A 27389-nucleotide genomic window follows, 5' to 3' on the forward strand; every position below is an offset into this window, starting at 1 on the left:
ACACCTCTTCACTTTGACAACATGGCAACGCTACTAGACTAGTGAGTGCATAACGGGCTTGTTTTATGGCTCATAAGTGTATTAAAAGCACTAATTAATGCCGCAATTCTCCCTCTGCTGCAGTGCACTAGGTAGGGATATCTCTCTCTCTCTCTCTCTCTCTCTCTCTCTCTCTCTCTCTCTCTCTCTCTCTCTCTCATTCTGAGCTTATGCCTTGAGCTCCCTCGCCCCTCCTGGAGCTTTAGTGGAATTTGGCTGCTGTGCGCGGAGGGGAGGGGAGGAAGGAGGCGCTCATCTTGTTTCAGTGCTTTATGAGTCTGACGTGTACGTCTGTAATTGCGGTTATGGGTGATTAAACTCCCGATGCCCCTCAGGATCCACAGCCAGCTATCAGTCAGTGTCGGGGGCCCCGGTCGCACAGTGCAGCAGAGACATCACATTGGTTCCTCTTGAGTGTCTGTCCCTCACACGTCAATCCAATATTCTATAGTGGCGCCACAACCCTATTGTTTTCATCAGCAGTGAGTCTATTGGATATTTCTTTAGTTGAATCGATTCATCCGTATAATGTCGGAAGATAGCATTGTCAAAACCCAGAAAATGATATTCGGTTTCCATTTCCAAATTTTTTTTGACGCAACGACAGTCAAAAAATGTTAAAGGGAAAATTCGCCCATTTTCATGTGAATGGTATATCAGGGCCGAGTATATTAGTAGTCTATTGAAAAAAGCCCCCCAAAAATTGATCCGAATTGGCAGAGAGCACAATGATTTCGGATTTAAACTGATGACGCGGGGCTGACGTAGCCGTTTTTACAGTTCCTACAGGCCCCAGGATGCATTGCGCGGGGGGGTACGCTCTGCAGCCAGCCTGCCCAGATTCCGAGCTGCTCGCGTTACCATGGTGACAAACACAGCACGGACCTGACCCGTGTAAGCAGTACAGTAATAGCGCGCTTCGTATTATTTCACTGTTGGACTACTACCACAAAGAAAACATGCCGTCCTATAATGTGCCTAGATGCGCCAACTTTAGGAAACAGAAAAGAAGCAGGAGTAAGCGTAAGCTGAAGATACTAGGCCCTACCTGTTGCCTATTCACCGGCGTGATGCATAGCCCCAGCCCCGGGAAAAAGAATCCGAATAAAGGTAAGCTAACGTGAGCTAAATTGCATAGTAGCCTACTGTAGTTAGTATCAGTGTTTCCCCTACATTAATAACTGTGCTGCCCACACCGCTGTTGAATATTGTGTCCCGGTGTAAGGCTGATAGATGGGGCAAGGAGGAATTAGTCTACCGGTTGTAGCTGTAGCCAAGTTACCTTAGCCGCTAAGCTACAGTTAGAAGTGAACTCGTGAGGGGGGCAGTAGGCCCCTCTGTGTATCCTTGAGGAAGATTTAGTTGCATTTGCAAGACTGTTTGTGTGTGACTGTGTGTTTGTTTTCCATGTGCATGGTTATTAGCGATGTCGTTAAAATGATCAGCTTTCCAAAACCATAAACAATTGCTATGCTGATGGTGATGGCTGGGTGATTAGCACTGATGTCCCTAGTCTTGTGTCGTCTTGGCTCTTCCTAATGCAAATGCATAGCCACACCCTGGCATACAGTATGCTTGGCTGCTAATATAAACATGATGTCTTCTTAGACAAAAGACTACTATTGTGTTAGTGCACTAACTGACTGACCTATCTATGGTTACATAGTGGTTTGTCTGTTTTATATATTTATTGCAACAGCAACATTATCTTTACAGTATAACACATTGATTTTTCTTTTGTCATCTCTTCAGTGCTGGGCTGGCCTTGTGATACAATCATAATTTGTCATTTCAGGTGAGGTCCAAAGGAAGATGGTGTATTGTCCGAGGACCACGCACTCTGTTGTGAAGACTGTTTACATCCCGCACACACGCACCACTTCAGAGCATCCCTCGTAGAACTCGTCATCACATGAAGAAGAGACTGCTGCCTGCAAAGTGCTGTCATCATCACTACAGCTCCCTCAGCCTGCCCTCCCTCACAACATGTCCAAAACCAACTACAGAAGAAGCTGCTGCTAAACATCACTCAATATTTCAACAGTAACTTGACGAAGGAAGCATTATGCTACAATTGTTTTTCCCAACACACTGGAAACTCAAAGCTTTTGAAAATGTTATTTTTCTTTTTTACATTTGTATATGTACATACTTTACAGTTGTGTGTAGAATAATGCACATAGTTGTACTTGCTTGTTATATTAAACTCTATCTATGCCTTATAAAGTGTTTGATTCTCTGAAACTATTTCACTTTTAGTTGATAAGTCAAACCTATGTATTAAAATGGTTACCTATGCAATGACAAAAAACAATCATGTTTATACAAAATTTTATTTGTAAATACAGTCAAGGAGAATTGACACATTTTCACATGATTAAATCTCAATCAGTGTCCATAGTTAGCAGCAGTATTTACAGGTCAAAATATTTGATCATAGCTCATCCGTAGCTTCTACGTAGCGTCTTCTTCAGCCTGTCGCCTGTAGTGACCATTTGGAGATGGATATTTGGCTCTGATGCGCTGTATGACACAATCAGGTAAGACGATGCGGTCCCCTTGCCAAGTCTCTCCCCTTTGGAGCACCCACTCAATCAAGAACCGACGTGTGACAAGTCGATTATGTCTAAAGGAATTAAAACACAAAACAAGTGGTTACTCTCCACAAAGCTATAATGTAACAATAGCAGCCAATGTAAGAACAAAAGACTGGTCATTTTATTTGACCTGTTGTAAAGGGTTCTTCTGAAAAGTGCTATAGACATGCTAAGTGCAACATCAGTGCAATGGCTCAGACAACACAATGTGACAAAGATAACGTTACAACATGCTAGAAAAAAATAATGTTACTCACTCAATGATCATCTGCCCTCCCGGTCTTGCTGGTATTTGTTGTCTTTTCCAAATTATTTTTGGGATATTGAAAATGTCTCTCGGTTTCTAATGGTGGTCCAGTTGTATTGTCTTACAAGGCTAACCCTAACCAAGGCTGAAACAGCTGCAGCCTCGGCCTCTCTGCATACTGTATTTCCTCGCTGAATTTCTTCAGCAGTGTAGGCTTCTCTGGCCCAACTAAATACCCTGCTGGTTCATTCCAGTCAGCCAACACACTTTTTAAAGTATCCTCATCCATATCGTCTGTGCCCGTGTGAAAAGATGCAATTTTCAATGCAGGAAATGATACAAGTAAACTGTCACGGACCATGGGCATGGACAGACGGTTTGTTTTGGTTCGCACGTGCTTTTAGAGCCCGCCCCCTGGATTCACAGGGAGGGGGGTTGGTGAGCTCGGCTCGAGAGTCTGTAGTCTGCACGAGCTCTTCCTTGACACGGAAACGTCACAGAAACGTCACCGGTGAATGGATTTTTGAAGCTCGGCCCCCGCGAAACGGACGATGTTGAAAAAATACACGGGGATATACTGCAACCCAAAGGATATTATGGTAGATGAGTTAAGGTTGAAAATCGGCGAATTTTCCCTTTAAGGAATTTGTAATAATAATGTTGAAGTGTTAAGTCAATTCATCAATCCTTGATTTTGATGATCAATGAATTGTCTATAATTAATAAACTGGGTTCCAGGTCAGATGTGAGACTTTGCTGAAGGTTTTCGCTGTTCCTCAATGAACATACGTATTTGGGTTTTGTACTTTTGACCAGACACAACAAGCAGTTTGAAGACGTCACCTTGAGTTCTAGGAGCCTTTTTATTTTCACTAATCTCTATTCATGGACATATTCAATCGCTTCCTAGATAAATGCATTTGCCGGCAGCACGCACCTGGGCACTTGTTTCATTAAAACACTACCAATTTTATCCAAAGATGCCACTAGAATATACAAACACTGGAAAGTTCTTTGTTTAAATACCAACTGATCATTAGCGTGTATGACTATTAAATAACTACCCCCTGTGTCAGCACTACTCTCGGGTAATCCATTGGTATATGTTTCAGATACGCAAATCATATTCACTAAGTGTAAATATGTACTGCATATGTTTGTGTGTGTGTGTGTGTGGGTGGATGGCACTGGGTATTGGAATGCTGAATCCGTTGATCATTTCATGGTATCTGTATGTTTATGCATTCATGCCTGTGCGCAATGTGCTTTCATGCATGGCGTTGTATCTGTAAACACAGTGTTGGAATTCTATTTATGGTAAAAAAAAAAAAAAGTAGAGGAGAAGGGGGGCCTTGAGGTCTGCTGCTTCCAGGTCTTAATTGGCATGTTAATCATGTCTCTGTGGGTGGGATATCAGAGAGTGTGTGTGTGTGTGTGTGTGTGTGTCCATGACTTATCTCCAGAGGCAACACATGACCGCGGGACTCCTATCCTCCTAAACCGTCCTCCTCTTGACAGCGTTTCTCTCCGCTGAACACAGATAGGCAGCCCCCGGAATCTGAGGCCTCGCAACTATCACACGGAGGCTGAGTCCAAACAAAACACTCCAGCATGTGTGTGGTAATGAGGGGAGCTGTGTCCTCTGCTTTGTGTGTGTGTGTGTGTGTGTGTGAGTTATCTGTCAGTGGCCTCTCCTCCCATTAAGTTTGCTGACTTGGCTGAGCCCTTCTCCTCTTGTTGATATTTGGATGTTTTCTCTTGCTACACACACACGCACACGCACACACACACACACACACACGCACACACGCACACACACACACAAACACTCACACGCACGCACACGCACAGTACCGTTAAAGGCAAAAGAGAAGAGCAATCCCACACCCACTCTACCCAGAGGACCCTTGCTGTTAGTCAGGGCATGGAGTGATGACCTCATAGAGGAGGATGCAGGGCCACGAGGGCAGGGAATATAAGTTCATGTCAAAACTGAAATGTCAAGAAAGAAATAGGGTAAAGAGTAGAAGAGAGAGAGAGAGAAAGAAGAGAAAAACAACTCTCAAGTGAAAGAATGCATGACATGTGAAGCCTGGATGTGACTGAGGCAGAGGGTGTGGGTCAGCCCAGGTCAGCCTCTCTGTACGTGTAGTAAAAGGCTCAGTCGGGAGGCTGGGGGAATTGACAGCAAGCAAGAGGTTGATTCATGTGTGACATGCAGCTAATGTAGACCATGAATACACTCGCTCACTGCACTGACATGCTTCTTAATGGGAAAAGCACAAGCTCTATATTATCCCAGACGTTTTTTTTTTCTTCTATTTTGTCTACTGCATAAAACCTTTTCACGTCATTTTGGTTTTCAAATGAATCCTCCTAGGTGTTTTTTTTTTCTTTAAACAAGTGCACTACGAATTATTTCAATGTGTTTCCAATTCCAAGGAACGTTTTTGCAAGATTTTTTTATACAGTAGAAAAATCCTTGAACGAAGTGTACTGTTTGTTCTCGTTTGGAACAGAATGACGTAGGCCACTGCACTGGCATTGTGGATTTTTTAAGGACGCAATTATAAAACCAGAAATGAGTGAAATGAAGCAAGATGTTCAAGGATGTTTTCTCCGTTCTTTTCCCTTTTTCACAACAGAACAGTCCCTCTGATAATGATGATGACCAAAACTGTTTATTGGGGTTTTGAGCCTTGTAATGTTCTTTCTGTTAACACAAAAAAAGAAGAAAAAAAAATCTTTTTCTGGACTGTTATGGTAACACTCGTCATCAACCACCTGTTGCCCATGATCAAATCAATACAGAACCTCCATTAAATAATATATACAGTGGCCGCATGTCCATCTTCCCTTCAAACCTTCACTAACACCGAAAAAACGGTTCAAATCTGTTGTTTTCCAATGAACTCATAATTAAGATGTTCCACTACAAATAGCTGTGTAGCATAACTTCAATATTTCTCCTGCTACTGCAAACAGGCAGTAGCAGGAGACTTTTGTTTTCATTTACAGATCGCACCGCTGTTTTCTTCAAGAGCAATGTGTGTTTCTTGATTGCACCATAATAACCCCCTGTTTGATCCCATCGTTATCCCTTTTACACTCATTGTGAATAATGATTCCTGACTTATGTATCCACTGTGTTGTGGAGCCTTTTGATCTACTTTCTATTTTCACTAGGCAGAGTAAAAAAAAAAAAAAAAACTCCCCCTCAACTCAACTGGGTGGAAAAACCCAAAGCTGAAGCCTCCTTTTGAAAAGTCTTGCTGGACCGGCGTGTGTTTGTTGGAACGCTGCCAGTGAAAATGCAAGAGAGGGGAAGTCAGCAGACTGGCTGTCTTCTGTTCACTGTTGTTCAGATTGACTGTGTCAGGGCCGGCCTTTTGAGGGCTCCGTCATCCAGGTGGTCTGTTCAACACAGCACCCCTCCCCTACCCGTACCCGTACCCGTACCCTCCCCCTCCCCCCATGCCTGACCATCCTGTGCCCACAAACATGCACCCGGCATCAGCAGCTTCCTCCATGTCTTCCCAACCAATCACCAGCCACCTCAGCTATGGGCACATCGGTGTGAGCCAATGAACCGTGTACCTGTTTCTCTCAAGCCGTGGGCTGTCCGTGCCAATCATAACACCCACTTTATTTGGCCCTCTGTCGCCAGGCCAATCCCAACACGTAATTCACATGGCAAAAAAAAAAGAAATAAATATGGATTTTATCGCTAGGGGAACCAAACGTCGTCCAGAAAAATGAATTTCCCAGGACAAAATGTCACAGCAAAATGTGCGCCGCGTCCATTGCATCACTGGAAAAAAGTATCTCGCAAAGTAAAGCAACCTTTTGATAGGACTGAGGGATCATTGTTCGGTGGTGGTGAGACGCTGGAAAAATGACTCATTTTGTGTGTAAAGGCTTTGCCTGTGTTTTTGCAGCTTGGAATATGTTTAAGTTTTTTTTTTATTCCATATGTTGCCATATAGGAGATGAAGTCTTCATAATAGTGTTTTCGTTTTATTGAAAGGTAATCAGAACTGTCAATGTGTGAGGTGTCACAGTTATGTCAGCTGCGTCCAGAAATATCTTTAGAAGAGCTTTCTTGGCATTGATATACGGTATATAGTACTCGGCCAGATCGCTTGTTAGAAGGGTCATTTAAGCAATTGTTTGACTTTTCCTATAAGGGTAATACAGTGTACCATGAATCACATGGGTTTATGCAATGTCTGTTTCGATACGCTAACGTAATTAAGTCGTATCCTCTAAAAGCAAGACCACTGGAATCCATGAAAACTGATGAGCTCATGGTGGCGTGTTTGTTTTGGCAATTAAGCCTCCAGTTTATTGGAAGACAATGCAACAATTCATGACATTAGTTTACACTTGGGAAGAAGACATGTAAACTTTATTCCATACGTTTAAAATGAAGCCCTGCTGATGTTTGTGCATTTGCTTGAGCATGAGTGTGAGAAAGAATCTTTTGTGTTTTATTACAGGCAAAGGTGTGTCCATGGGTCACGTCAGGTCAGCAATTCATTTAGAAATAATAGAGTTTATAAAGCTATAGTGAGTAACTTTGTCATATAGATGAATGTCGGTTACATTCAAGCCATCGCCGAACAAGTTGACCCAAAGTTGATTAAGCCTATCAGCTCCACAGTATGGCAGAGTTTACAAACTGGTGTCACCCGCCGACACTGGCGCATGAGTTCAAAAAAATCCCAAGAAATGTTTCAGTTGTTTATTCCAATGCTAGCAAAAAACCTGGTAGTGCAGCAGAAGGATTGATATCCATGTGTGATCACCGAAGGCTTACTATCATGTAGATGTGCCGACAGTGTTGCTGTACATGCTCAGAATTCCCCATGGGGTCTGACAGAAGTTACGCACTATAGCTTTTAGCCACAGGAGAGAGCTGCTAAGGTCCATTACATGAACTTATTTTGAGAAATACAAATATCCTTTACGAGCACTCTTGTGTGAAAACATGTTGGCCTTGTTGAAATCATTATATTTCTACAGCAACTTTCCTCCATAAAACAACTCGCTCCAACACCTGGAAATGTATGAACTCCTTCCAAAGTGTGTGGCATGGTGTGTGCTATCGAAACACAAGTGTGTAGTGTTAGGCACCTCCACGGCAGAACCCATGGTCTCCATAATAAAAGGAGGGGATAAACATGGTTGAAAAACGGCAGTAAACAGCGATAAACACAGTAAGTAAGGGGTGGGGAAGCGGCAGCAGGTATATCTGTAAGAGAGAGAGAAAAAAAAATAGAGCTGGCAGCGTTCTCGCCAGCGTCTCTCTTCCCAGGACTTGAAAGACTTTGCTCGGCTCCGTACTGGGATTATCCTGGTCCTCTGGGGAGCCCCTCTGGTGAACAGAGGAGGGCTGAGGGAAAGATGTGGAGAGAAATTGAAGGAAACAGAGGACAGAGAGGAGAACGGAGGATAGGGGAAAAAACTGAAACGTGAGCACCAGGGAGCTCTCATCCACACGGAATGCCAGCTCCACTTAATGCCTGATGCTGATACTACTGCTTCAGCTGCCCACCTTTGTGCTTTTTTTCTTTTCTTTTTTTTTTTCTTCTTGAAAACGTGCCTCCAAAACCCCCTGAAGAGAAAGGCCTCTGCTGGTAAATCACAAGAGAATCATGTCCTTGTTTGATCTGCCTGGATCCTGGAAATCATCTCTGCAGGCTCAGACAATTGTAATTAGCTGTGATGATTAGACTCCTGCAGCGGATGCAGCAAAGGAAGGATCTGCACTGCAAAAAAATCTCCTCATCTACCATGTGGGTTTCAAGAATTGTCCATAATCAAGAGTATTTTTTTCATATTCTAGTGCAGCCCTATTATATCTGGTGTCAATATAATATACTGACACTGCCTTCTAGATGATTATCTGAAACAAGTACATTTTTAGTAAAAAAAACTGTCCAGAAACAAGAAGACTATTGATCTTTTTCGCGGTTGACACAATATTCATGCTACTCAATGTTTCATTTAAGAACTTTATCAAATTTATAAATTCCAAATTTGTTCTATTTCCATCTTTTAAATTGTGCGCATTTTTTTTTAGATTTGATTGAATATATTCTTATAACAAAACCAGCAAATTAACGATGTCACTTTGACAACTTGTGATGGAGTTTTTTTTCATTATTTGCTGAAATGTAATAGACTCAACAACTGGTTAATTAAAGAAGAAAACGATAAATCAAAGCTCAAAAATACCCAATCAAATTACAGTATTTTCAAGATTTGTAAAGAACACGTCATGTTTTTATTCTTGTGCTGTGATTTTCTTTAGCCTCTCTTAATTCAAGATAGAGAAACCTTTTTTTTCCCTGTTTTGAAAGATTTCAAGTTTGTATTAGAAACACGTTCAGATTTCCTCACTTGATCTAAGAAAACAGAGCAGTGAGGACCCAATAACAGACTTAAATCATAGTTATGACGAGGATTGTTTTTACAGTGCCTTAATGAGGAGCTCCTTTTGAAGCCTTCCATCTTAATGAAATATGCCTTTGAACCAGAGAGCTTCCAGTGGAATATGGTTACGCTGTTGACATAGGCTTGTTTGAGTTGTCCGCGTGACTAATTATTGTTGACAATGGGCCAACAGCGAATTGATTTTGCGTGTACTGGACATACTGTACGTGTGCAATCGCGGTAGGAGAGGGGGCGGATGGGTTGATTTGGAGCGTATAGGTTCGAGGCCTCATCGCTCAATGCAACTGTATTTTTCATGAATTTGTTTATTTACCTTGGATACCGCCACCGATCCTGTGCCTCCGCCCTGGTGTTATTTGTTTGCTGCGAGTCGACAAAACCCATTCCAAAGTACACTCCTCCAGTGACAATCGCGCACGTACACACACACACACACACACACACACACACACACACACACACACACACACACACACACTGGTCAGGACATACAGACCCCCCCCCACCTCTTATTGAGGCGCGTGTGTTCCCCCCCGGCTGTGCGAGGCCTCTTCCTGCAGCACGTACACACATAGTTTCCCATCGCCATCACCACCCCACACCCCCTCCGACTGGCCCCCAGGGTGTCCTGCTTTCTCTGAGCCTTATGCTAGCGCTTTCTCTTCCTCCTAGCCCCCCCCACCCCCCTCCACATTTGAATCTCTTTTTATCCATCTATGAATCTCTCTCTCTTGCGATCGAGTCCGCCTATTGATCAATCCATCCTCCATCTTGCCCATCCTCCATTTTTTCTCCTTTATCTCAGGCTTGTTCTTCCCCCCCCCAAGGGAGAAAGAGAAGTAGGAGGGGGGGCTCCGTTCCCGCTCAGGGCCAGGAGCCAGAACCATTCTCCATTTGGATTTCATTACAAACAGACCGGCACGTCGCTGAAGAATAATACTCAGATGGAGAAAAAAAAATGAAAAAGAACAGAGGAAAATAGGGGGGAAGGGGAGATCTGATATTATTTTTGCGTCCCAAAAAAATCCTAAAATGCGAACCAGCTTCCTTTGTCCTAGCTGCTGACACAAATTGAGAAGGATCTGTTACCCTAAATCACATGTAAACATGTCCAGCTTTGTGTAAGGGAACAGTAACCATTTTTATGGGGCGTGATACTGCCTCTCCAAAAAGGCCCAGCGGCGGATGGGGGAAGGGTGGGGGGGGGGGCCCTCCGAGATCAGGCCCCCTCAACATCTGCCTTGGGCCCAATCCAGGTGTTGCGTAGGATCAAACGGATACAGACACACACACACACACACACACACACACACACACACACACACACACACACACACCGTTCTCAACTTTTGATGTGTTTGAGTGCCCCCCCCCCTCCCTATACACATGGAAATCGTCCATCACCTGCTGCCTATGAACAAGTCATCAAGTGGCAAATTCCTCATCCTTATGTCACCGCAGTAACGGAACAGTTTGTTTTCCTCCCCTTAGTAATTGGCATAATTATTCTCCGTGGGCTGATGGCTTTATGACGACTGAGTCATGATAAGACACTTAGAAAAAGCGAGCGGACACACCTTGAAGATGAATTTATCTTCCCCCTCCTCCGCATTAATGGCTGCTTTACCGCTTCCTCATTTATATAAGAGTAATTGTTTCCTTTTGTTAGGCCAGTCTCATCTGTGTGCCTTTCAAATAGACTCCCCAAGGTCATACAAAAAGGGAACATGGAAATGGGTAAGATGTGGGCAACCATCTCAGGTTGCAGAACTAGAACATGTGCCGTAGCAGAATGACATAAAAGCTATAATTTTTCTAAAAAAAAAAAAAAAAAAAAAAGCAGGCTTATACATCTATGCATTTTATTTCCTTACCTTACCTCTGATGGCACACTTTTCCTTTTTCTTATAATGATAGTATGACCAGTTAAAGATGATGGATGCCTGGTCCAGACTTGGAGCTGATTGGTTGGTTGGCTGCCATTGGTGGTTGTAACTTTTTTCTCAGTTTCATATATTGGAAACCTTTTTGTTTTTTAATTATTTCAACAAAATGTAACCTTACTGCTAAGTTTGGTTTAAGTAGTTTTCTCAATTCTCAAACCTTCCAAACAGACGTGTTTAGTTCTGTTTAGGTAAATATCTTGCAGAAATTTGACACTTGACTAAAATAGGTCATGCCTGGTCTAACTTAATCAACGTGATGATAACATACAGTAACTGACATAGAGTTATCAGATTCCTCATAGCTCCTGCTGATGTCAAGTTACACACAAGCCTTATGTTTTGCAGTCAGGTTACTATCTCCATCTGTGTTTGTGTGTGGAGGTACTGTATATGCTTCGGCCGTGCGCCTTCGAGTGTGTTTTGGCAGTGAGCGAGCAAGATAAGGGCCTGTGTTGTGATTTTCATCGCTAGGCGCTACACAAGAGGAAGCTCGATGAATCATAGCTTCCTGGCTGCCTTTTGCGTTTCCGCGGTTACTTGGATTCACATGGTAGTCTCAGGCATGACATCTCAAAGGGGCCTTCACTGCACAAAAAAACTGATTTTTCATTTTAGGTGAATCCATAATAGAGCAATATGCAAACCCATTTGCTTAAAGATGCAGTTTGTAATTTTTGTGGCCTTCAAGGACAAAAATCTAGTTACTAAAGATGGCATTATTCTCCACCACTGCCACAAGTTTGTCCACAATATCAAGTGATGAAGTGAAGATGTATTTAGTTATCTATTCTATAGGACAGGAGCATTTCCCCAGGAGACCCACTTTAAAAATGCATATGGCCATGAAGTTCTGTAGAATATGCTCACAACACGGGGGAATAAATATATAAGCGTCCAGTTTGGCCAAGCTAAAACGAGAGACCGCTGTCTTTGACCACAGTTGTTCCACAGCCCGATACTTTGACCCATATTATGGCAGCGGCCTAATCCCCGCACTACCAGTAAGGGTAGGTTCGGTGGTGGAAACACCACCAAGATTCTTAAAAGCGAGCTGTCCCGCTCTGACCCGACCTGCTCTACTCGGTGGAAACGAGGCATAAGGACATGAGGACAAGCAAAGTTGAAGCTCGCTCGTAATCGTCAGAATGCAAACTTGAAACAAATTCAATCTCCATTTCATTTGGTTAAGGTGATTCAAAACAGCATGTTGTTCTCTAACATTTTTAGATTTAAGCTGCAATGTTCCTGTGAAGGTAATGTGTCTTCAAAATGAGCCGAAAAGCATCAGTTGTGAATGTAATACATCTCTGTTCAAGGCGTCTCCACAGGTTACATTGGTTGCCTAATGATAGTTCCATGCCATGTCTTTCAACATCTGTTATTGTCAGTTGCTTTTCCTGATATAAGCTGCTGGCCCAAGAACTGTCAGGATAATACACTCACCATGCTGCCTGTCATTCATTTGAACATTACCTATTCTTCTCAGTAGTCCTTTTGCTCTCTTTTGTGCTGCGTTGTAGATTTCAGAAGTGGCAAGAGATGTGGTAATGGAAAGGTGCATATTGGTAGTGCAGACCAGGAGATCATTTAAGTGTAGACCACCACTGTACTCTGAAACCATTTAGGGTTGGGCTTGACAAAATCTGTATCCATGTGGTGTGTGAAGTTAAGTAGTTAATATAAATGACCTAAAAGTCCATTGATAAAAACAATCATAATTCATCCGATTGATGTAACCCGTTATTGGAACTTCAATACAGTTTGGCACAACTATTCACAGCCAAATTCAACAAGTTGTACAGTATTTTCCATAGTTTTGGAGAACAGCATTCAGTTACTTCTTTACTGTCCATCTGTATGGTCAGTATGTCCCACACTCTCTTCATTTGGTTTAAATGGTTTAATACACTATTTATATCTTAACCTTAAAGCATTGATGGATAACATACAAACTGCAAAAAGTTAGACATTGATCCTCCTTATACCCTGTTTTTCTATTTTATTTTATTTACAGTTGCTTAACTAAACTCCCCTTGGCTCTCTCTACACATTCCTTTTAGATCTGTCTAGTGCATAAATAAGGCCAGAACATGACAAGCGCTATGTCAGATACTTAATACTGAGATATTTCCTGGCTGCTACTTTTGCCCCAGCCTCGTCTTGCGCGGCTCTCTCGCTCGCAAGCTGGCTGGAGCGAGAGAAAAAGAGAGAGGGAGGGAAAGAGAGAGAGAGAGATAGATGGCATATCACCTCTGAGCTAAAGAGAACAATTAGGCCATATCAGCAGATCAGAGTGTTGGCAGTCGGCGGGCACTGTTTAGCAATAGAGCCAGTAATCTGTGGCTTAGCTGGCTGCTGGCCACCATCCAGCCACACAGCTCCATCGGCCTCTTCAGACACTTAAGAGTCAACGAGGGCACACACTGCATGCCCCCGGGGTAGCTGGCTAAACTCTGCTATCAGGGCAAACAAATTAAAAAAGGGAGGAAAAATGAAAGGGAAGCCTGCTGCAATAGACAGAAACAAGGGGACAGAGAGAGAGAGAGAGAGAGAGAGAGAGAGAGAATGAAGTCTTTTTAATGAGGGCAGTTGTTTCAGCAGGCAAAAGAGAATGGGGTTAGATCAACACCGCATCAAATGATGGTTGTTAGTGGCCCACCTACTGTGAAATGACGGGTGGCCTGTTTTGGGTCTTTTCTGCCACTTATCCCACATTAAGGCCCTATTGCCTTTGCTTGTGCCGTTCTCTCATTCCATTGGTTTGTGAATGCCAACTAGATAGGGGGGACCCAGACAGACAGTTTAATAAACAGGGTGCTTGGATACTTTTAATTTTAGCTGCCACAAAGATGCAGCTGCTCCGTCTGATCATATCTCGTCTTGGCAGAAGTATCAACAAGCCAGCGCCCAGTATCATCACTCTGTGGCTTTTAGCACCTCCTTCAAGCCTCGTTTACTGTAACGAGCATGTAGGAATAGGGGAAAGACTTGTTAACAGTGCATTTTTCTTTATTTAATTATAGAGTTTATAAAAAAGCACAGAGACCGAGGGGAACAAACAACTAAGAACAAAACCCTTTTTTTTAATATCCTCAAGTACCCTTTGTGCATTAAGTAAAGGCTGTGATGTGATGTGTCCTTTGCTCAGTTCCATGTCCCAGAGGAGCTGATCAAATGCAACTATTCATATCGCATTGCATATGTTTTTGCATTGTTTTGCATCACATATTTTTTCTCATCATCCCCCACTTTTGCATAATGCAGTTGATCATCCCATGGTGCTAATGTACAGTACTTATGATAGGGATATTCTGACAATATTAGTAATGCAAAAAGAACCATCATCAAGTTACCACTGGCCTTAATTAACCAGTAGTGAGACATCCAATCTTCAAAAGTGTCCCTCAGTTCAACCCATAGCAACACTGACTGTACAAAGACTTGGGATAACATCCAGATGACTTGTCTGTTTGGTGGTGTATGCAGGAAGAGAACAGGTGTTGTTTTTATTTATTGATTGCATCGTCCTTAACTCCCCTGAAGCGCTATTCGCCCATAGTGAAGCCAGAAAAAAGCAGAGTGGCTCACACAGGGGCCTCAATCAATTGTAGTAGTACGGTAGATGTGCTTCACAACCAATGACAGTAAGACGGTTGTGCGATTTTGAATGGATGTCTGTCTCTAGGGATAACGTTTCACCAGGCACTCAAGGAGAAAAAAAATGTGGAATGTAAAAACACAAGTGGGGTGGATGTGTATGAGTTAGTGTAGGTTGTTAAATGTGTTGATGGAGAGGTATCTGTGTGCTCGGATATGGAAAACAAAAACCTTGGCAACATGGATTGCCTCCGAGGATAAAAGAACATTCCACTGCTATGACACAAAAATAATCCCTTTGATTTTTTTAAAGTCATTTATCAAGCAAAAATACCACTGTCACTGCTGGTTCCAGATTTTTTTTAAACGCAAAGATGTGTGGCTTTTCCTCTGTTCTTACATCCTGTGAAATGGAAAGTGATTTCCTCTCAAACATTTGGCCCACGTGTGGTGCTCATCAAAAACGTATTTAAATGACTTCAGTGCAAAAGGCTTAGCAAGTTCTACATTTATTTGAAGTCACCTGTTGACTGTTGTCATCAGCCCATTATGGCTTGCCATCCACACCAACTCCCTGCCACCCTAGATGCGCATGCAAAAAGACACACACACACACACACACACACACACACACACACACACACACACTCTCCCCCCGCTACCTCTCCCCTATATCTGTCAACAGTCTGATGAGTCAACACATCAGACTGGGATATTTACTCTTTGGAAGGACCAGATTAGTCTGTTTATAGAGTGTAAAACAGTAGACAGACATTCCCTGATGAATAACCACACATAGCTTACATACACACTCACAAACACAAAACATGTTTAAATGAGTATTTAATACAAATCACAAGATATAAAGTGGGATGCTATAAACAACAGGCTGATAAACAATGATCTAATTGTTGAAACACACGGACACACACACAGCGGTATGGAAGATTGAGTAACATATCAGCCTGCTGTCGTCATGGTGATATAGACATCAGCGGTAAAAAAAAAAATGGAGCTGTTACCCCGACTGCTGTGATATTTTGGTTTTTTTTACGCAACCGACTAAATCTCTTGGGGAGTTTTCTTTTTTTGATTTATTTTCCGCCCCTCTCTTTCTTTCTTCTCCCTCTGAACACATCCGGAGAAATGCTAATGACTAGCGTTTCATCCTGTCTGCGCTGCGGCAATGCTGCGTTCACTTCAAAACAACTGACTCACCTGTCTCTCTCGCTAAAAACGTCCCCGTGAATAATAATAATAATAATAATAATAATAATAATAATAATAATAATAATAATAATAATAATAATAATAATAAAACAGAAATCCTCTTTTTGCCTCAAATCAACACAAAATGAAAAACAAATAGAAAAATGGAGGCCTGCGTCATTGTTCGTCGACAGGCCCGGAGCTACATCCAGTCTCTCTCTAGGTGCCATTGTGACTCATTGTGACTGCTTCGTTTATAAACGCCAAAGTCAAATCCATTAAAATGATCCAGTTTTTTTTCCTGGCTGTTCTCTTGCCCATTGGCATCATTTCTTTGACCCAGTGCCAGCAGGGTGGTATAGAAACGCAACCATTGTTTGCATGGGGGGCCGGGGACTGAATATTATTTGTTTGTGTGTTGCGCTGTATTGAAAGTCTCAGGAGGGCTGTGGGGATTGGACATAATCTATAGGAGTATTAACCTAAAACTGCCACTGCTATATGAATCCTATAGCCACCCCCAGAAAGCATTATGATTTCTAGTTTGCCTATATTGACGGACAATTCCAATGCAAGGGAGTTAGTGGGATTTCATGTGCAACTGCATTGGGCATATAAAGCATGTGTGATTTACTGAGATGTGTGAGCTCTCCTATTCCTCCTTGTGTTTTTTTTTTTGTGTTGCATCCCACGCCCTCGCGTTCCACTAAATCTCCAGCGTGGCACTGGCGGATGAATAATGGAGGAGGAGAGACAGAGTGAGAAACGAGCATCTGTCTTGCTTCTGCACGGGCACACAAGCTTATGAGTGTGAATGTGTTTTTTTTTTAAACGCGAAGGCCGAATAGTGTCGAGAGCTACGCATTAACTGACACAAACACAGAAAATATAATAAGTTGTATATGCAATGTGTGGTAAAACAGGCCGAATATAGAACAAGACAGTCTCATAGGTTTCATGTGCTCTCAGGATGGTTCACACACACACACACACACATTGGGGCGGGGGGGGCAAAGCAGTGTACGTATCATATATAATGCATCGTCCCTCGCTGGTGGCAGAGGCAACACAAGCTCATGGGCTGGTTAGGGAATGCAACCATTGGTATCCATCAGCTCTGAGTCATTTTTGGAGACTTTTTTTTCTAAAAGCTGTGTGGGGGCAGTTGTACTTGTTCCCTCATCTTTTTGGGGGTTGTAACCCACCACAACAGATTGCATGTTTACATGAGTTGTTGACACAGCGACAAGAGAGAGAGAGAGAGTGGTTTTCCCCTTGTACACTGTTTCACATCACTCTCAAAGAGGTAAATCCATCCAGTACATACTAAGAATAGTACATTTTGATTTATGTTAGGGCTTTAAATACAAAATGAGTTTGGATCCAAGTGCCCTACAAGATAGTCTTTTGAACTTTACAACATGTACACCGCTTCTGTCTGTTTCAGTATGCCTCTCACTCGCCTCAATGCAGTCGACACAGGCTGTAAATGTAAGGCAAAAATAATTTAGCAGAGATGGAAAGTCAGGTATTAGCTCTCTGTTACTCAGCCTTCAACTTGTCACCTTTTTCACCACAGGGTCTGTTTAGCTGACAAACAGTGCATGATACGCTCCCCACCTGCCAACAATTTAGAGTATCAGTGACTCTGTGTAACTGTAGAGAGAGACCGCAGAACATCACTAGCTTGTTTCATTTAGCGAGACCTTACTTCTTGATGCAAAACATACATTGGCAGAACCTCCCAAAATATATCATGTGAAAAAAATGATTCACTTTAACCTTTTTTCTAATCTGACCACTTCTCTGTTAAAGGTAAGACATTGAGATATTGTCACCTTTTTTTTATAGAAACGATTAGAACTGTAGCTCCAGCATTGTCACATTAATTTGCCTACAAACCTGAACAACCATAGTGGTACTGTATATTCTACCTTTTGTTGCTAAGCATAATGACAGCTGCTGTACCATTTTTATTTTATTTTGAAAGGACGGTTATTAAATGGCCACCGCAAGTGATCACCTGTCAGAAAAAAAAAGAGTCATGTTGTTTTTATTCTTTGAAAGAAACCCCATACGCTGTTGTTTTCCCTGGCGGAGGGGCCTATCCGCTTTCATTCTCATATTAACCATCCATTTATCACATAGTCCATGCACGAGCCGGTGACAGCCCAGAAACCAAGAAAGAAAAAATTGGCAAAATGTCCTCTGTGTGTAATCACACCCAACGGGCAGGACAAAAGAGAGAGAGAGAGAGAGGCGGGAGCGCTAGGGGAGGGGAAGCATTGTTTGGAAATAGGAGATGCTTGTGTGTGTGCAGTGCAGAAGTGTTAAGTGGAGAACTCCTGTCTGCGCCTGCCAGCAAGATGGGTCCTAATTTGCTTATTTGTAGCTGTCAGTTGTGCTTTTGTGTGCCATTGCATACTGGCCAATTGACCGGCGGTCGGCTGCGACGGAGAGGCAGTACTTTACAGCTATCTAAACATGAATTAATGCAACTCATTTATTGGATGTTTGTCATTTGTATTCCCTTTCTCTTCTACTCCCCATGCCCTGCCCATTCGCTCTTTTGCTGATTTGCTTGATACAAACACTCATATTTTACCAGCGTGTTTGTTATATGTCATTTGTAGATAGTGTAAACGGTTGGCGGGGTTTTCTCGAGACTACTGCAGGGGGAAAAGTGTGCCATTTTCAAGTGCAACAGGTGTAGATGAAAGGGGTTATATGAAAGAAATACAGGCAGGAATGTAAACATGACCGTTTACAGTATACTGGATGGGAGAAACTGTACTCTCCCCCGCTCTCCTTTCCTTAACTTTCCAGCAATGTTGTCATTTATTTTCCTTTTCTTTTTTGAGCCATCCATCCATCCATCCATCCCTCTTCTCTCCTCTCTGGGGGAGGATTAGAAGAGAGTCCTTTTCATCCTGCTGTAATCCGATACTGGCAACCCAACTCCAACAAGAATAAACACACACACAAACACAGAGACACACACACACACACACACACACACAAACACACATACACTCACGTTTTTTTCTGTGAGATATCTATATGTTCTATATGTTAATATGTTCAGCTAGAAAAGCATTAGAGACAAGTGATTTTGTTTATTTATTTTTTCAAATCGTTCCTCCTCCAAAAAAAAATTAAGAGCGAGCGAGAGAGAAAGAGACATAGAGAATGCATGGGATCGAGAGACGTAAACAGTCTGATCTACCTCCCAGCCTGTCTCTCTCTGTCACTTGAGGTGAAGCCTTGCTGGGTGTCTCTGTGTCAGCTGTGCTCCCCTCCCCTGCCGAGACCTACAATGGCTGATTGGCAACCCTAATACCTCAGCTCTCTTCATCCGGCCGAATTTTAAAAACCCACTTGGCCCAGGGTTAAGGGAATTGCTGGCTCACCGCAAGCTTTCTATTTTATTTCTTTTATTTCTCAGGAATTATGTGTGTGGGCGCATTTTAGGGAAGCAGCAGAAAAAAAGAAATGTAATCACATGGATAGGAGCTCGAGGGGTATCAGTGAGAGGATTAAGCAATGATCTAATACAGCGAGATGCAGGCCTGTTGTTTGCCCCCTTTATTAAGAAGGATGTGTGTTTGTTTTCGAAAGGATACAGGCCTGTGTGTGTGTGTGTGTGTGTGTGTGTGTGTGTGTGTGTGTGTGTGTGTGTGTGTGTGTGTGTGTGTGTGTGTGTGTGTGTGTGTGTGTGTGTGTGTGTGTGTGTGTGTGTGTGTGTGTGTGTGTGTGTGTGTGTGTGTGTGTGTGTGTGTGTGTGTGTGTGTGTGTGTGTGTGTGTGTGTGTGTGTGTGTGTGTGTGTGTGTGTGTGTGTGTGTGCTTACAGGAAGTGCTTGTGAGGCAGGCAGGATGTGCAGGAAGTGTTTGGCTTGGCTGAGCTGCCAGATAGGTTGCTGCCCCGAGGATCGCTGATGCAGGGGACAGAGATGCAAAAAAAAATCCCACTCTTTTTTTTTTGTTTTGTGCATTCACGAGACAGCTTACAGAAGAAACACACTACAAAGAACACACAGACACACACACACACACACACACACACACACACACACTCACACACTCACACACTCATTGAGCCTTACATCCGTTTTTTATTCCACAAACGCACACAAACGGAGGAGCCTGGTCACATGCAGACAGCGAGCGAGAGCGACTGAGAAAGCTCACTCTCACTTATTACATAACTAGTCCATGCCCCCGCAGCACAGAGAGCAGAGAAAGCCATAGTGTCAGTTTAGGGCAGGGTATGAGAGGAGGGTATGTTAGGACAAAGGACATGGCAGCCGTAGGGGTGTGGGAGATTTGGATGAATTGTTCTAGAAGAGTGTATTTATTATTTGTTATGGTATACCTTCGTGGATAAAAAAAATATATAAATCTGGTCTGTGAAATCAAATTAAGATAATTTATCAAATTACTTCAGAGTTGAGTCAGTGGTATATATCCAGTGTTGCCACAAAACAGTCCTGCTGCTCATTGATTCTATTTTCCAAAATGACGTTTTCTTCAGTAAATGTACTTTAATGGCAGTCAAGGGGAAAGCAGCACATTTTAAGTTCTTCTAAGCCAAAGCCATCATTGCATAATGCTTAATTTTACTCGAAAAAACTTTCTAAAGTTTAAAAAAGCTAAAGCATAACTCGCATTGTTCGAGAGCCGAGTAGAGTCTCTTTTACATAGAGCCCAAAACATTCCAAGTTTGTCCCAGAGGGCTTATCAATTTAAATAGCTTGTAACACCCTCCATTAGACACCGATAAGGAACAATGGCAGTGCAGGGGAGGAGGAGGAGGAGGGAGCATAGGGACAGAGAGTAAGGAGGCGGATAGGTGGAATGACAGAGATAATCCTACATGAAACGTAAGAGAGAGTGAAAAGCAAATAGTTTAAAGACCAGTCGAGTAGGAGGGAGGGAGAGAGTCCTTATCTGTGCAAAAATACAACCCTGTCACTGAATTCTTAGGGACACACAATCCCCTCCTCCTTTTGCTCTTCACTGCATATCTCCAGTGTTGACAGCTGATGGGAAGATGGCCCGCTCAGTGCAGGTGGAGAGCAGGAATAAGCCTAGAGAAGAAAGACAGACAGAGAGAGAGAGATAGAGAGAGATAGCATGAGAGCTCTCGCGCAGCACACATGACCTTATCCTCTGTATCTCTCCCTCTCATCTGGCTCAGCTCTGCTACAAGGTCGTATATTTCATCCTCGCGGGACCCAGTACTCCACTCATCAGCCACATACATTATAGATATGCATCCTGTCCTCACCCATTCCTGAGGGAAGCACTTGTGAAGACGTAAACTCCTCATTGAGGGGACAGAGGGCAAGAGGATGGCTGTGTGGACCATGGTATAGTCAGTCAGCCTCCATACACTCTCATGTGAGGTGTTGTTTTTTCGAGAGCCGCCGATAGATTTAATTGTGTCTGAAATATTGTTTTTTTTACTGAATTGTTCATTTTCCTGGCATGACTCAGATTCAACAAATGTGTTCACACTTCACCACATGTGCTGCATTCTCTGTGCCAATGGGCTTTGTTCAGCAATTAAAAAAAATGGAACGGGCTTCAAGTGTGAAAAACGCATTTTTTCAAATATCCAAAAGGTGTATGTGAAGTTCAATGATGAAGTGTTAATGGTGGATCAGGGTTGAGTGGACACCATGCTGCTGATTGCTGAATAAACTTCATAGCAATGCTGTCAATAAAAATTAAAACATCACGAAAACATACAGAGACGTCCAATCAAGTTCAACCGATTTCATTTTAACTTACCTCTTTTTTTCTTATTTATTTTTCTTACCAGACTCGTCGGGCCATGTCACCTCGTCTCCCCTGGGCTCTCCCACCTCTCACCGGGGGATGCACCCGTCCCTGCTCAGCCCGTCCTCCATGGGTCCTGGTGGCTCGCTCCACTCCCCCATCAGCACTCTCAGTTCCCCCATGAACGGCCTGGCCTCGCCCTTCTCCGTCATCAGCTCGCCCATGGGCCCACACTCTATGAACTCACCCGGCATGGGCTATGGCTCTAGCGTCAGCCCCCAGGTGAGGCCTGTGACAGAATGTGCAATTGCAAGTACAACTTTTGAAACCATATTGAGTACAGGTAGGCTACATTATACAGGCATTATGTCATCGGGAATGTTCAGCAGGTGTATAGAACATAGAAAACAGCATTAAAGGTGGAGGCGCTTGTTGTTAGTTGTATATGAACAAAGTGGTTCGGACCGAAACCACCGTAGCCAGCAACAATGTGATTGATATAGACTAAGATGTATCGCTAGGGAGATGCATGTACAAGACAATATTTAAATAGGTGTTGAAGTCAAATACTTATCAAAGCCCAAGTATAAGCTGGTCAGTAAGTTAGCCTACTACAGTAATAGCAATAGGGTCTGTCCCACCTCCCTTTGTTTACATACACGTTCACAGAGCCTTGGTTGTGTAATAACACCGGATGTATTTCAGCGCACACACAGAATGGAGCGTATGTAGCGTATTGTGAAGATATATTCACTGATTTTGACAAAAAGGGATTTTGACAACAAGCTTCCTCATGTGCTAGTGCTACCTTTTAAGTTTGAGGCAATGATATTTTCAAAATGAATGTGTCACATACATGCACATTTATTTCACATCCAAAACCATAAGATGTGGATGGAAATACTCATGTATGAAAATATACACAAAACATGCTACTACTACTACTATAGCAAAGTGCTAGGCTAAGCTAACTGTCTCCTCAATGTAGCTTCATAGAAATGGCAATGGTATCAAGCTTCTCAAGTTCCTCTCGGCAAGAAAGTAGATAAGCATGTTTCGCGAAATGTTGAGCTATTCCTTTTTGAAAAAAACGATGACAATAAAAAGTTAGTGTGTGTCTAGAGCCAAGTTACATGCGTAGCCGCTAATTTGTCCCTTTCAGAAAGCGTCATGTACAGCAGCCTCTAGCATGTTTTCATGAGGTTTTCTTATTCAACCATAAATCCACACAGAAATACAGCTGCCCCATAAACTAACCAGAAAGAAAAGGTTGCGTATCATGTCTTTACAAACTGAATTCACATGTCTGACAAGTGCAAATTACAGTCGCACACTGACACACACACACACACACACACACACACACACACACACACACACACACACACACACACACACACACACACACACACACACACACACACACATAATTTTTTCTAAGCCCGGCCCCAGCGCCGAGAGAGGCCCTGCTTTGACCCCGTGCCACAGTTAATCAAGGCCTATTCAACTGGGATTCCACAGCGCTTCGGCTCCGTCACTCTCTCCTCTATATCTGAGGCATATTCGTCACTCTCTCCCGCCATATCTCCCTCTCTCTCCTCTCTCTACACGACTACATTAGCTGTCCTATTTCCTAATTTCTAACTTTCTTGTTTAGTTTTTTTTTCTAATTCCTTGTCTCTTTCATATCATCTCCATTTCCCTCTCTCCATCGTCCTGTTTTTTTTGTTCCGTCAATAAGCCTCAGTTTCTTTGGTGCTGAATAAAAAAAAACACACACACACAATTAAGACATCAAAGCTCGCAGTGGCCCAGTTTTCCGTCTGGAGCCGTATCTAAAATTGAAACTGTTCCCCCCCCCCCGCACAATAATTCGAGCGGCTGGCCCCCTTTTTGTGTGTGTTTCTTAATAATTGCGTGAAAAAGTGCGTCGGCAATGTGGGATGCTATTTTGGATGGGGCTCTCCTCGCCATTGTTGGGCTTATCGGCCGAGTGTCCCACATGTAATGGAGTTAAGAGTGGATTAGGGCCAGTTTCACAAAGCGGTCCCGAATCTTTCATTGCTAGAAAGTAGAAAGCTCTCCCTCCCCTCCCCTCCCCTGCCTTGCCCTGCCCATCCCATCCCCTCTCCTTCTCATTCTTCCACACTTTTTAATTCCAACTCTTTCATCTGTGCTACTGCTTCCGTCCAACAGGGGCACAGTATGCAGGTTGGCAAATCGATGTCTGGCTCAGTGTCACGTGAAGGAACCATATGCAAGCAGCATTAGGGGGTTCTACTTACTTTTACAAATATCCACATTTCAATGCTTTTATATAAACAATATCATGTGCTAACAGGTGGGATTTTGTTCTTCTCCTCCTCTACTAATCCTTTCTGCTTCTTGGCCAATCCTGCCTTTTTTAAACAGCTGTATTTAGAGCAGGTAACATCTGTTTTTGTTGTAGGTGGTGACAGTTCTAGCGCTAAATGTGCAGTAATTACAGCAATCATCTAGCGTGTCTTATGGGTCAAAGCTAGTTTTAACTATTTTACAGTGCTGTGTTGTTGTTTTGGATTTGCTGAAACAGCTTGTGTCAGGGCAGATGGTTTTGCAATTTGTACGGTTCTCATTTTATTCGTTGAGTTGTCAAATATAGACAGGGATGTGACTAAAGGGTTCCTGTTAGTGATTAATAGCAGTCGATGAAACTTAATCAGGGATGGGTATAAAAAAAAAGCAACACTGAAGCAATACGAGAAATAATACTGAGAAATGTAAATATAATTTTTTACAAAAACAGTTCTGGGGAGTTAGAGGATGGGTCTTGTTCAGAGTGTGGAAAGAGCACCACCCTATTATTTAAGGTGCCCCACCCTTTTCAACATAACTGTGTGTAGTACGCACATGAGTATGCACAGCGGGATCATTCACTCTTTAAAAACACACTATAATGTAGTTCTGCACAGATATAAAGACAGTTATTTAACAGCATTCGTCAACAATTATATCTTCCCATACCTAGACATATGGTGTATGTTCAGACCTGTCATTAACTATAATATTCAGGATCTGTTTTTTTCACAGCCTCTGGCTAATATGTGCACACAGACGTTACAGTTCTTGTCCAATTGTTAATATACTGCTTCTAAATGCTAAATAAGAGACTTATAATAAAAGTTACCAATTTTATCAAAGACAATATTGTTTTACTCAAAATAAGGCATACAAAAGAGCATTGTTTCCGTCAAGTTAGTCAAAACTCAATCTGACAGGTGCTCACGTTTGAGGACTTAAGCCGTTAACTGTAAACGTTTTGCATAACCGACCCTGCTGACTGTTGCTCGTGGAGGGTGGAGAGCAGGGCGGTTTGATGTGAGAGAGAGAGAGAGAGAGAGAGAGAGAGAAGGGGTTAAAGATGGTGGCAGCATGCAGGGCCCTGTGGTCGGACGGGAGGGAGAGGCGCGGCACTTCTGATGAGACGCGATTTGAGTCAGACGGCGTGATGCCACTTGCTCTTAACACTCGGCTGACTCGCTGCTTTCAGGAGCAGTTGACTGGAAACAAGGTCACACAGCGATGCCTCTTCCACTACTTAACCACCGTGAGGCCAGCTCCGGCACCAGACCCCCCCCCCCAACCTGCTAACCACACACACACACACACACACACACACACACACACACACACACACACACACACACACACACACACACACGCCAACACGTATGTGCGCGTGGAGGCACACACACTCGCTAAAGAAACTACAATCACCAGTGTCTTCTTTTAGCAGGTGGAAATGGACATTCTATATCTGGTTCTTATTAGATCTTGTGTAATTTTGAAAAGGGAAAATCGGTAAAAACCATACAAAAAACAATGAGCCTTGTCTTCCCCTCTGCTACATCAAAGACATGCAAATGACAACATGATGAAAGCATGAAGAAGAGTTGAACAAAACTCCCATTCTTACTGGAATCTCGCACACACTCCGAAAGCCAAGAACCACATGTAAAGAGAAAAGAGACTGTCCTTTATCATCAGCCAATGCTTACATCTCATACTCTACTTCATCCTTGAGCGGTGTCCCAAACCATGCAGAATCACTGACATACATGTGGTCATGCCTTGTTTTTGTCCCAGCCAGCGAGAAAACTTTTTAAGTTTGTCGCGTCTGCTTAGTGCATACCGGTCATCTGCTGTATGATCAGAAAAGCCCCTGTACTGTTGTGACAAGGGCCACACACTCAAATTTTTTTTCATTTTTGCCACAAAGACTTAGCTGCAACCCAGAATGCATGTTTTATATTTTCTCTTTTTTAGTTATATTATGGCTGGACATTTTCCCCGGGTATCTGGTCAGGGGACTGTGCCAAGCCACTGCCATACCCATTAGGATGGGACCCATTCGTGGTCACTTTTCTCTCGGCTTGAACTCATTTGACAACACAGTCAGACCGTCTCTCCCCCCCGATCACAAAAGCCACAACTCTCTCCCAAGCATCTGGAAGGGATTATTACACCGGTGGCTTGGAACACATTTTTTTTTTTACATACACTTCCAATGACAATGGCAGGAGTTGTCTGCTCCATTGTTCTTCTGCCGAAATAAATGGATCTCTTTATCATCGGACCACAGTCCACAGATCCAATTTTCCATTTTCAAGGCTCCGTCTGTATATCCCTCTGGCTTCTACACTTCTCCCACCGAAACCTTCCCGATAATCCTAAAAACCAACAGCAGGCCTCTCAGTTTGCCTTTAAAAAAATACATATACACACATACTGGACTGTTTCTGGAGTCGAAAACAGGAGGAACATTCATGTTTTCGAAGAAGGTGTAAATGTTTTACAAGAAGTGGAACACGCGCTTAATAAGTTATAAATGAGCGGCGGCGGTGATGTCATGATGGGCCTGGGTTTGGGGGTGTCAAGGGTCGCTAGGAGACGGAGGCAAAACACACGAGAGAGAGAGAGAGAGAGAGAGAGAGAGAGAGAGAGAGAGAGAGAGAGAGAGAGAGAGAGAGAGAGAGAGAGAGAGAGAGAGAGAGAGAGAGAGAGAGAGAGAGAGAGAGAGAGAGAGAGAGAGAGAGAGAGAGAGAGAGAGAGAGAGAGAGAGAGAGAGAGAGAGAGAGAGAGAGAGAGAGAGAGAGAGAGAGAGAGAGAGAGAGAGAGAGAGAGAGAGAGAGAGAGAGAGAGAGAGAGAGAGAGAGACTCAGCTCCTTCCTGTGTGGGAGTAATAAAGGTCCATTCCACCGCTCTGGTTCTTTTGATGGACTTTCGCCGTACAGTCACTCGGCATGAGATCATGGTTGTGTGGCTCTAATGGCCGCACAAAGGCGCTGTGTGTACGGTCCCCGGGAGAACAGTTAAAGCCACTCTAACGTCAATCAACCCTCAAATGGATAGAGAGGGGGGAAAGACATTTTTCTAGCCAAAGCTGTCTCCAGGTAGCAATTAAAAGCGTTTTTTTTTAGAGACCGCTTTTTTCTTTCTCCCGGCTCTTGTAGTTCAAGGAAGTGAAAGTAATG

The 27389-nt window shown here is 43.1% G+C and overlaps 1 protein-coding gene across 3 annotated transcripts in view; it reads left to right on the forward strand.

Annotated features, from left to right (window-relative positions):
• The window catches only part of rxraa (retinoid X receptor, alpha a), a 114302-nt gene that overhangs the window by 45231 nt on the left and 41682 nt on the right, over positions 1–27389 (forward strand). For 2 of the 3 annotated variants that reach the window (XM_080047178.1, XM_080047179.1), the window contains exon 3: positions 21920–22158. In XM_080047178.1, coding sequence (XP_079903304.1) covers positions 21920–22158 — 239 coding nt within the window. Of the gene's footprint in view, positions 1–21919; positions 22168–27389 lie in introns of all 3 variants that reach the window. The other variant, XM_080047180.1, reaches the window with a different exon arrangement.

Source organism: Ammodytes marinus (assembly GCF_949987685.1).
Source record: "Ammodytes marinus genome assembly, chromosome: 18".
NCBI lineage: Eukaryota > Metazoa > Chordata > Actinopteri > Uranoscopiformes > Ammodytidae > Ammodytes > Ammodytes marinus.